Here is a 12,576-nt window from a genome sequence, read left to right as displayed (position 1 = left end):
CAGTGTTAAAAGACTCTTGAATGGACCTCTTGTATGATAAAGAACTCTTGATCTCTTAATCTATCCTGTCGTGGCCCTTGCACCTTATTTGTCTCCCTGCATTGCACTCTCTCTAACTGTAACACTGTATGCTGCATTGTGTTTTTGTTTTCACTTGTATTACCTCAAGGTACTTGGGTATAATCTGTCTGGATGGCACACAAACAAAGCTTTTCACTGTATCACAGTACATGTGACAATAATAGACCAATTACTAATCTAAACTGGTCAGGCCAGCACTAATTGCCCATCCATAATCACTCCCTGCAAAGATGGTGAGCAACCTTCCTGGTGCAGCCGTGCTGGTGAAGATGCTCCCAGTGCTGTTGGGGAGGGAGTTCCAGAATTTAGACCTGGTGATGACAAAGGAACGGCCAATATATTTCCAAGTCAGGATGGGTCAGGCTTGAGGGTTAAGGTTTTAGGTGAACGGTCTTCTCATTAGAACCGGGAGAGGTCTAGAGATTCCAGAGAAGTTTTGAAGGAGGCAGAGAAAGGGGGAAGCGGTGAAGAGGACTGTGGTGGACTTGAAGGGGACCCTGTGGGTGGCAGCGTTCCATGCACCTGCTCCCTTTGCCAATTTGGGAGGTAGCCTGAGTAACTACAGTGCACTTTGTAGATGGACCATAAGACAAAAGGAACAGAATCAGGCCATACGGCCCATCGGGTCCACTCCACCATAATCATGGCGGTTTTTTCTTTAAAAACCCCATTCTCCCACCTGCTCCCTGTAACCCTTAACCCCCTCACCAATCAGGAACCTATCAATCTCTGCCTTAAATACAACCAATGACTTGGCCTCCACAGCCCTCTGTGGCAACGAATTCCACAGATTCGCCACCCTCTGAGTGAGGAAATTCCTTCTCATCTCAGTTTTAAAGGGACATTGAGGCTGTGCCTCGCATCCTCTCCATGTCCACTCTATGCAGACCTTTCAGTATATTGAAAGGTTTCAATGAGATCCCCCTCATCCCTCTGACTGGTCTCTGGATGTGGCGTTTTTTTTGCACTGATGTCTTGTTTCAGCAGAGTTTTTTTCCCCACTGTCTTGTATAATTTATATTCTGCGTGTTGTCTGTACCCAGATGCCTGTGATGCTGCTGCAAATTTTTCATTGTACTGAACGTCAGCGTACTTGATGACAATAAACTTGACCCGACTTGGTGCACACTGCAGCCACACTGCATTGGTGGTGGGAAGGAGGGAGGCAAGGAATGTATCGGGGCACCAACCAAGCAGGCTGTTCCGCGCACTCAGACAAGAACCCAACCCCCCCTCCGCTCACCCCAGACGCACCACTTACCAAAGTGGCCAAGCACCGAGGGCTGAGACGTGGGCCCCATGTCCCAGGAGGAGGTGGCGTTACTGGTGGGCTGCGTGTGCTGGGCTGCCAACTGCGCCAGGGCCTGGGCGGTCTTCAGCTGCTCCAGGAGCTGAGAGCCGGCACTGCTGCCGCCCTTGGGCTCCCCGACATCGCCGAAGTTCTTACTCAGCATGCTGACCTGGAGGGGGGAAAGTGGACCAACAAATGCAAAGCGTCAGGTGGAAGGCAACAAATGCTTTGGTCTCAGCATTCTGGAAAAGCTCGGCCCATCGAGTTTGCTTCGTCTGGGGGGTGGGGGGGGGCGGGGGGATAGTCCCCAAGCCAAGTCCCATTTCCCAGCACGTCCCTCCACAACAGTAGTTCCAGTGCCTGTTCTCTGCACACGACAAGGGCCTCTACAGCCACTGCCCCTTCAGATATTTCTCCTCCGAACTCCCTCTCTGTCCCCCAGTTGCTGACCCGAGAGGTTGTCCACATTGTCTAGGCTTCTCTACCGAGTCCCTCCTTGGTTGGTCAAACCCACCTCCTCCACGACTTCAAACCCCTTCTCCACAAGTAAAATTCTCGGGCCCTTAATGAGCGCCAGAGAGTGGTTCGCACAGTTTGAGCTTTGGCTTGGTAGCATGGAGTGCACTGTTCCACGAAGAGCCAAGGCACTTGGCGAAAGCCCACATGTCCACAGTTCGAGACAGACAGCACAGCAGGAGTTCACAATACAAAGCGGTCACAGCTTGTTCAATCTCCTAATGAAGCAACCCCATTTCCCTGCTCTTCCCCTACAGCCCTGCAAATTATCCTCCCTCAAGGGCCTGTCCAAGGTGTTCCCAAGCTTCCGGCCGCCTGCCACTTTAATTCTCCACCCCACTCCCACCTTAACCTCCGTTGCCTCATGCACCATTCCAACACAACCCAATGAGTTCAAGGAACAGCAGCTCATCTTCCATCTGGGTCCAACAAGAGCCCTCAGGACTGAATACCAAATTTAACAATTTCAGATAACCTGTCTTTCCTGTGTGCATCAGCACTGGCCAGTATCCACCTGCAATACTGACCGAGTTTTTGTCTCTTCACAGATGCTGCCTGACCCACTGGGCATTTCCAACATTATTTTTTAAACCCGCAAACCTCCCCCCACCCCTGATTTCCAGCAACTGAGTTCTGCAACTCTCAGTTCAAGCACATCCTTTTATTTTTGCATTGCCCAAATGTCTTCCTTCCTCCATTAACTGGGCAGCACCAAAAGCACTGCATCACCTGGACCACCTCAGTCTCCACCCTATCACAAGCACTCCCTGTTCTCTCCACCCCTCCTCTTCTCTGTAATTTCAAACACATTCATTTTCTCACTCTTCCTGTTCTGCCACAAGATTATCAACCTGAAACGTCAACTATACTTCTCAGCCTGATTGGCTAAGCATTTCCAACATTTTTAAAGTTTTATTTCCTTTTGAAGGTCGATTCACTTTTCCCATCAACTCCACCGGCAGGGAATTCCAGATAAGAAATATCTTCTGCAGAGAAAGTCTTCCCTTGCATTCTCTTTAGGTCCAGAACGCCGCCCCCGGTCCAGCCATCTAATATCTTTCATCTATCTACCCTGTCCAAGTCTGGAGGGAATAAATGGATCAAGATAGGATTAGTGCTTGATGGTTGGCATGGACTTGGTGGGCCGAAGGGCCTGTATCTCACTGACTCATTAACCGCTCTCTATTGATTCACCCTTCCAAGCAGCAGCAGCACAGAGGCACAGCAGGTAAAGCTTAGAGTACTGTGTCCAGTTCTGGTCGCTCATCATAGGAAGGATGTGGAAGCATTGGAAAGGGTGCAGAGGAGATTTACCAGGATGCTGCCTGGTTTAGAGAGTATGCATTATGAGGAGAGACTAAGGGAGCTCAGGCTTTACTACTCTTTGGAGAGGAGGAGGATGAAAGGAGACATGATAGAGGTGTACAAAATATTAAGAGGAATAGATAGAGTAGACAGCCAGCGCCTCTTTCCTAGGGCACCAATGCTCAATACAAGAGTGCATAGCTTTAAGGTAATGGGTGGGAAGTTCAAGGGAGATATCAGAGGAAGGTTTTTTACCCAGAGAGTGGTTGGGGTGTGGAATGCGCTGCCTGGGGGAGTGGTGGAGGCAGGTACATTGGTCAAATTCAAGAGATTGCTAGATAAGCATATGGAGGAATTTAAAATAGAGGGATATGTGGGAGGAAGGGGTTAGATAGTCTTAGGCGAGGTTTAAAGGTTGACACAACATCGTGGGTCGAAGGGCCTGTATTGTGCTGTGCTGTTCTATGATTCTATGAAGAATTGTGAGATAGTGGATGGGGAAGTGGAGCATCAGTCATGGAATGAAAGGCTCTGATGACAGATCCTCCCCAGGTTACAGACGTCCTACTTTTATGTACAGCCCATACATACAAACAGGCGTTTGGGAGACCTGTGCAATGGATTTGCCAGCCACTGCAGGCGTCTTCTGCCATGTGGAAACTTGGTTTGCTGCAATATCTAAATGGTTGAATTAAACCCCTGGTTTAACTATATGTCACTCCTGGCTGACCTATATTTATAATGAAACAGAAGTTCAGCAGATCCCCAATGACCCTGGGGATTTTTTCTGTTTACAGGTGCACCATAGAAAACATCCTATCCAGATGCATCACGGCTTGGTACGGCAACTGCTCTGCCCGAAGCCACAAGAAACTGCAGAGAGTCGTGGACACAGCCCAGCACATCATGGAAACCAGCCTCGCCTCCACTGACTCCGTCTACACTTCTCACTGCCTCGATAAAGCAACCAACATAATCAAGGATCCCTCCCACCCCGATCATTCTCTCTTCTCCCCCCTTTCCGTCAGGCAGAAGATACAAAAACTTGAAAACATGTATCACCAGGCTCAAGGACAGCTTCTATCCTGCTGTCATCAGACTCTTGTGCGGTAAAGATGAATTCTTGATTTCTCAATCTACCTCGTTGTGGACCTTGCATCCTATTGTCTACCTGCACTGCACTTTCTCTGTAACTAATATATTCCGCATTCTGTTATTGCTTTTCCTTTGGTACTACCTTGATATAGTTATGTTTGTAATGACCTGTCTGAATGGTTTGCAAAGAAAAGTTTTTCACTGTATCTTGGTACATGTGACAATAATAAACCAATTAAATATATTGCTGAACAGCTAGATTTCCGACTTGCAAACTGTTCGGGTACAAGCAGTTCTCAGGAACAGAACCCCATCATAACCTGGGGAGGACTTGTACCACTTCTCAACCCCACCTCACTCTCTGCCTCGAGGCTTTCAGAGAGATGCAATGTGGAGCCGGCATCCTCCGCCACACTTACCATGTTATGCTGAGGGAAGGTGGTGGGGGGAGACGGCTGAGGCACGGGGTGCTGCTTCGAGTTGTTGAACACCAGAGGCTGGGAGAGCGTTGGCGAGGCAGAGCTGTCCAAGGGAGCTGGCTCATTCTCCGACGAGGAAGGCTGCTTGCCCAGCAACACCGCCAGGTCGATCCTACAGGAGGAGGGTAGAAAGCATTAAGCGGGCACCTTTTCCTGCACAGGGCGGGGTGCATGGGCTTTGACCAACTGTGCCAAGATATTCTGTAAAGTTGGGGCTCTGCATTAAGGAAATGGCACCGTCGATATTGAGGGAAAAGGTCAAAAACCAGGGGGAATAGATCGAGGGTAATTGGTTGAGGGACAGGAGGAAAAATGTTTTCATCCTGAGGGTGTTGGGATATGGGACTCGCTCCTTTCTCTCAGTGCTTGGACGTGTAGGTGACAAGCTGCGAGATGCAGGGTTAGCATTGCATAGGATTAGGTTAGGGTACAATGGCTTCCTTCTGCACTGCAAATCTTCTGACTCCAGGGGAAGCTTTCTCCCCCCTACTCTGCCACAGATGTAGAACATAGAACGATTCTCCCCGCACAGAATTTCCAACTGCTGAACACAATATCCACATTTTTTTTTAAATTAAGCAAGCACGGGCTGGAGCAGACACAAGCAGAGCCCGATCGGAAATTACCCTGGCAACGGGCTCTAAGTTTAACGGCAGCCGAGATTGTTGGAGGCGACAACGCAAGTGGTTGGGAGGACATCCTCCGAGACCCACCTCTGACCCGCTGTGATTGTCACAGTCTCGTTGGCAGAAGGCAGGGGTCCAACGTTGGAAGCGGTGAAAATCTTTGTCTCTGACAGCTGAAGGAGAGGAAGTTTTTGTTATTTAAGAGATCAGGCGAGAGGCTGGAAAGATCAAACCAGTGAAGCACCTGACCCACAAGTTACAGACATGCCTCAACCCCACCGTGACAAAGACCACACCTCCCCCCCTCCCCAAATAATAAATTTATCAGACAGAAACTCACGGCTCAGGAGACAGCCCCAATAAATCCATTGTACCACAAGAGACTGTTATGCTCCTGGAAAGAGGAGCCCAAATCGTCTTGGACGCACCAAAGCAAATTAGATTTGCGAGGTTACACAGGAGGCTTGGTCACAGGTCACTCTCCCCACCACCCTAAATCGCAGCACCTCACTAACTGAACACTGGCATGTGATCCAAGGACAATATTCAGCTGGCCTTCACTCATTGCTGAGTTTACACTGTGGGTGCATCGTTCTTTAACTACATCAAGGACCGGTGAAACCTCCCTCTCACCATCATGGGTATAATCTGCAGTGGGCACCACTCTAAAGGATCTGATGGAAACAGAGTGGGCAAAGAATGTTGCTGGAGTACTAGTTAATAGTAGAGATGGCCAGGCACATTGTCATTTTATTTGGAATACAGATTGTACTGAGGTGTCTTAAATCGAGACGGCTGGATAAAGGGGATATAACAACCATTTTCCTTAGAGGTCAATGTACAAGCATCAATTTAAGGTGGAACAGCTATTTTGTTCCCACCTCGGGGATAATGAGGGGTTCTGGAATTCGTTGCCTTACTAGAGGAAGGAGGAATGCTCAGCGCATGTGTGAAGTACCAGGACAGGAGCTGCATTCTGAAGGGCTAATGACCAAAAGCAGGGAAGTGGAAGTCAGTGGACTATGTTAGCATCAACATGATGGGCCAAATGGCCTCTTCCCATACTGCACATTTCTGTGACTCTACAGTAAGGTTGCAAGTAACACGATGGTCCAGGTTGAGTACGCTGCAGAATGAACCACTAACTTCCCACTTGCCGGGCACCTCACACCTTTGTGCCAGAGTGGGGACCTGTTCTACTCATGGTAAGTACACACGAATGACATGTCCACATCGGAGGCCCAGGCTCCCATTATAGTAAGGATTACACTGGCATCCTCTGCCATCAGGACGCACCGTGCCTCTGATGTGCACACTGTGGAACTTTTTTATTTAATCGAGTGATATTTTATTTCAATTAGTGGAGCTGCAAATATGCTGTACCACAATCAAACAGTACCCCAGTGTTTTACGGTGACAGACCCGTCCCCACTAGCACTGTACCCCAGTGTTATAGTGATAGACCTGTCCCCACTAGCACTGTACCCCAGTGTTATAGCGACAGACCCGTCCTCACTAACAGCGTATCCCAGTGTTGTAGTGACAGACCCATCCCCATTAGCACTGTATCCCAGTGTAACAGACCTGTCCCCACCGGTACTGTACCCCAGTGTTATAGTAACAGACCCGTCCCCACTAGCAGCATATCCCAGTGTTATAGTGTCAGACCCGTCCCCACTAGCACTGTACCCCAGTGTTATAGTGACAGACCTGTCCCCACCGGTACTGTACCCCAGTGTTATAGTGACAGACCCGTCCCCACTAACAGCGTATCCCAGTGTTGTAGTGACAGACCCATCCCCATTAGCACTGTATCCCAGTGTAACAGACCTGTCCCCACCGGTACTGTACCCCAGTGTTATAGTAACAGACCCGTCCCCACTAGCAGCATATCCCAGTGTTATAGTGTCAGACCCGTCCCCACTAGCACTGTACCCCAGTGTTATAGTGACAGACCTGTCCCCACCGGTACTGTACCCCAGTGTTATAGTGACAGACCCGTCCCCACTAGCAGCGTATCCCAGTGCTACAGTGACAGACCCGTCCCCACTAGCAGCGTATCCCAGTGTTATAGTGACAGACCCGTCCCCACTAGCAGCGTATCCCAGTGCTATAGTGACAGACCCGTCCCCACTAGCACTGTATCCCAGTGTAACAGTGACAGACCCGTCCCCACCAGTACCGTACCCCAGTGCTACAGTGACAGACCCATCCCCACCAGTACCGTACCCCACCCAGTGCTACAGTGACAGACCCATTCCATCAGTAGTGTTCAACAGCCTTGTACAGCAACAGACCTGACCCCACCAATGCTGCAGTGCCAAGATGTATCTCACCCCTTTTCACTGAAGCACTGCCCACCCATTGGGTCCCGGGACCCCCCCACCACACTGCTTTCCATTAAAAAACAGCTTCCAGCTCAAAACAGAAAGTGAGGCACATTGGCCATTTCATCCAGGAGCCTCGTCAGCAGACTGAAATCACAATGGGATGGACAAACACCTCGGCAGTGGAGAAAAGCAGGAGGGAGAGGCTTGGGGGCAAGAGACCCAGCGATGTGTAAACTGCTCCAGCCCCAGTCCTGGCCTCACCCCAGCCTCCTACCGATGTGCTGCACTCGCTCCCAACTCGGCGGGTCTCTGCAGGGTTCCACCTCACTTCAGGGAGCGGGAATTCTATGCCGACCTTCCCAGCGCAGCACTGGTGGGAAAACAGGGATGGTGTAGTGGCTTTTGGGCAAGACATTGAATCGACCCCCATCTGGAGTGGACGCGAGAGGTTCCCTGGCTGCTACTGCTGAACGAGGGGGCAGTCAATTCTCCCCAGAGTCCAGGGACAATGCTCATTCCTCACCCGAGACCACCAGAACAGTCCCACAATTTACCCTCCTGTGATTTCAGGTGATTTCACTCACTCCTTTGATCCTCCTCCGGCACTTCTCCCATTCTGCCTCACCTGAGGCTCGAGCGAAGACTAGCATGGGGAAGTTGGGCCAAATGGCCCGTTTCCGTGCTGAGATTCCACTCCAACTTTGTCCTCTGACCGCTCCTGCAAACTACCCCCAATACCGGCCCACTCTCCAGTTCCCCACAACCTCCTTCCCCCACCAATCTCCTCGCTCCAACTTAAGGCCACTAACCCAAGACATCAACACCATCTCTCCCCACGGATGCTACCCAACTCGCTGTTCATTGCTTGGCACAATTTCGGACACGCACGGTACACCTGATCAGCCACCACAATTCTTTGCACAGACCAATTCTGTACTGCTGAATTCAGCAGCAAGGAAGTGTGAACTAAACTGCACGGCTCTGAAGGGGCTGAGAGTAAATGTGCACAAATGCTCAAAGTTGGCAGGGCATGAACAACAACAAGGGAACCATGGCTTCATGAACAGAGAAGCAGGAAAGCTAGGTATAAAACACTGGCTTGGTCACAATTGCAGTACTGTGGCCCATTCTGGCCCCCATCCTTCTGAAGGTGTCATACTGTACAGCACAGAAACAGGCCCTTCGGCCAACCATGCCTACCTTTCTGCCCATCTACATTGGTCCCTTTTCCCTGCATTAGGACTGTATCCCTCAATGCTTTGCCCATTTAAGCACCTGTCTGAATCTCTCTTAAACATAGAGATTGTAGCCGATTCCATCACCACCCCGACAGCACGTTCCAGGTATCAACCACTCTGTGTAAAAAAAAAACTTACCCCACAGATCCCCTTTAAGACTCCTTCCTGCCTTAAACCCATGCTCTCGTTTTTGAAACCCTACCGCAGGAAAAAGATCAACCACCCTGTGTGTACCCCTCATAATTTTATAAACCCCTCAGCCTCCTTCACTCCAGGGAAAACAAGGCCACCCCGTTCAACCTCTCCCCATAACTGAAGTCCTCCAATCCGGCAACGTTCTGTCGAGTCACCTCTGCACTCTCTCCAGCGCAACCACATCCTTCCTGAAGTGTGGTGACCAGAGCTGCATACAGTACTCCAATTGTGGTCCAACCAGCATTTTGTAAAGTTGATAACATAATATCCCAGTTCTCGTATTCTATGCTATAGAGTGGGCACAGGGATCACTTACTGGAACAGTTCAATGGGTCAGGGGGGGTGGAAGGTGTGGTTGCTGGTGTTTAGCTCCTACGTAAGACTGGAGAAGCTGGGGATTTGATACAAAGAAGGCTGAAGGTGGTGGACAGGATCCGACAAGCTCAGAGCGGGTAAGTGGAGCAAAGTTGGCAGATTTTGAAGACGGGAGGTGCACGACTTTAAAACTTTTGTATGGGAGAAGCAGCTCTATTGAAAGCAAGGCGCAGGCAGCTGTTCTGATGCGACATTCCCCGCCTAGAGGGGCAATGGAAATAAAAAGCAAAGGGCATTGGATAGGTACTGGAAGCAAAACGTCAGGAGGAAGAGGACTGACTGACAAGTCTGCTCTACGGGGAGGGGTTCTGGACAAAATGTGCTGATTTTACCCTGATGCACTGCAGCTTCTGAAGTCTGGGAAGACTCGAATATTATTGCAAGATCCCTTGGGCTTAACGTCAAGACTGTCAATGGGGGTGGGGCAGGGAAGGAGAGGAAACTGCAAGAGTAAATTTACAGTTTTTAATTCAAGAGAAACAGCGAGAGATTAGAAGTCTGTCTTACCTGATAGCAGCCATTGACTGCTTTGGGAGGGTTCCTTTTATCATCAGGAGTCAGGAAGGTGGTGCCTGGTGCTGACTGAAATATAGGGGAAACTACAAGTGTCAGGAGGCTTCGGAGTTAGGAGACTGCACACACAGTTTTTTTTTGTGGCTTCCGAAACATTTCCTAAAATAAAAAGAACATAGCCACAACGCGACTTGGGGGGGTGGGAGGGGGTGGGTGAAGGAGGGTAGGCAGAACCCAAACTAAAAAGGCGATACCGGGCACATGTTGGCCGGTCGCCCCCCCCCCCCCCAACCCCCCCAGGTCTTCTCAGCCAGCAGCAGGCAGCCTCCTGACGTCAGCTGGTGACCAAAGGATTCTCCACTTACAGCGGCCGCTAGCAGGTAAATAGGAAAAGTAAAAAATAAAGGGGTAAAACTTAGCTGCGTAAATGAAAGCAAAGCTACGAAACAGATAACCTGGAGCAGCACTTGGAGGATTAAACGGAGAGGGTCGAGAAACTGTTCAATGGCACACCTCCCCCACCCCCCATCTGATGAGTCCCTCCACAAACCAGGGTAATTGCCACCTGCAGTCACTACCAGAGGGGCAGGGTAATTATTCCACCCCCCCCCCCGCCCCCAAAATTAACCAGCAATGGGCACGTGCACCGTTTACGAGCGAGGACGGAGGCGTTTCTGTCTGTACAAATCCCAAACCAGTTCAAGTGGCTGATCGCTGGTTTCAACCCTGCTCACTTGAAGGGGGCTATGGCTATCGCTACACAAACCTGACCCTCTCCACTAACCCCTGCTCCCCACTTCCCCCCAACTGTAGGAGGTAATTAAAACTTTCCAGTGATAATGTGGCCAGGCTTGCTGAATAGGGGGTGTGTTGTAAAGCACCTAAAAATTAAAATAAAACAGGTGGGGGGATAATAAAGTTGAACAAGGAAGGGAAGGTCATTAAGACTCTGCCTGCACTTCATGGCATGGGCACACTGACCTACACTACGGACTTAACAACGAGTTATTCACGTCCAAGGGCTGGGGAGGAGGAAACGCCAGGCTGTTTGGGCATCCCACCCCAGATATTCTAAGGTAGCAGCCTATTGTTGTGACCACAGTCCCTCTACGCACTCTGAAAGGGGCAAAGGCGTCTTAAGTGCACAAACATCAGAATGATCGAGATCTTTACTCAAAAGGCGGAGCTTACCAAGAGTCACATTGACAACTTTTACACTGCACACACAAGGCATATCATTACAGTCAGTTTACGAGCACACCTGCAGAGTCTAAATACCTACATCTTCACTCCAGTCATCTGTACCCCACTCCTCCGTCGCAGTCCGCCAAGCACCTACGATTAAAAGAGTTTTAGTATTTTTTTATTAAATACGATGAAGAAGTTGCTGCCAAGCTTCAGGGATTTTGCAGCCTTGGGAACCAGGCACGGGCTGCAAAGTCCCCGAGGAGGTTGCATCACTGAGCGTGCCAGGACTGCAGATTACTGCTCAGTCCCATTGTGGCCAAGTCGGCCGTGCTCTCAAAGTCCAGCTGGAGCCTCAGCATTTAAATGTATCTCCGCGTGGAAGGGTCAGGCTTGTTCACAGAGGGGCCAGATATTTGGAGGCTGGGCAGGGCCGGGCAGGTTCGTTGCTCCAAGGCAAAATTGTCCCACTGGTCAGAGGGGAAACACAAGGAAATACCTATATCACCCAAGGGGGCAGCACATAGACCACCACCACCACTTGGACTTCAGTGGCCACATTCATCCAAAGACTGGGCGTCACAGTGGGGTAACATCCTTCTGGGCGAACCTCAATTGGTTTATTTCCCCAATCACTTTGGAATGTACAACCTCTACCACTGAGTAGAAACAGCAGTCCCCGTGACCTTAGAAACACCACCCCGATTGGAAGTCAACTGGGCATTGCTTCTTGCAAGGTAGCTCTTATCATAGAATCATACAGCACGGAAGCAGACCTTTCGGCCCAACTTGTCCATGCTGACCAAGATTCCCGTGTAAGCTAGTTTCTTTTGCCTGCATTTGACCCCTATCCTTCTAAACCTCTTATGGGGCAATTCGGAATGGGGACAATACCAGCAAGTTCCACATGCTGAGAAATAAGCCTCCAATGCCCCTTTACCTCCCTGTGGATGAAACCACCCATTAAGTTTCCACCCCCCACCCCCCCATCATTATGGTCAGTATGGTTTAGGGTCACCATGGAGCCAAACTGAAAGGAGCAGGGAGCTGGCATGAGGTTGGCCCCTGCCAAACCAAGCAGGGTTGGGAGAAACTGAGAGGGTTGGGCCACAAAAGGAAAAACTCATACCCACAGTAGCTGCTTAACACAGCATCGGGTTTTAAGAACTAACTTCAAAATTTTACTTGAAGATCCTACAGGGAAAAATGAAGACCGTCTCTAATGTCAGGTCAGCGAAACTAACCCGAAGTTGGAGAGGGTGCAAACAGTGTTAAAATTTCTTACAGCTTTTAATTAAATACAAACTTTAAAGCATTGAGAGCAGGGAGAGCGAGGAGGAAGGGTGG

At 49.9% G+C, this 12,576-nt stretch overlaps 1 protein-coding gene across 1 annotated transcript in view; it reads right to left on the bottom strand.

Annotated features, from left to right (window-relative positions):
• ubap2l (ubiquitin associated protein 2-like) overlaps positions 1 to 12,576 on the bottom strand; it is a 75,046-nt gene that overhangs the window by 44,141 nt on the left and 18,329 nt on the right. The window contains 4 exon segments of the mRNA XM_052045824.1: positions 1,343 to 1,541; positions 4,708 to 4,879; positions 5,481 to 5,566; positions 11,327 to 11,379. Coding sequence (XP_051901784.1) covers positions 1,343 to 1,541; positions 4,708 to 4,879; positions 5,481 to 5,566; positions 11,327 to 11,379 — 510 coding nt within the window.

Source organism: Pristis pectinata, chromosome 40, assembly GCF_009764475.1.
Source record: "Pristis pectinata isolate sPriPec2 chromosome 40, sPriPec2.1.pri, whole genome shotgun sequence".
In the NCBI taxonomy this organism is placed as follows: domain Eukaryota; kingdom Metazoa; phylum Chordata; class Chondrichthyes; order Rhinopristiformes; family Pristidae; genus Pristis; species Pristis pectinata.
This window is presented reverse-complemented; position numbering and strand designations above follow the sequence as displayed.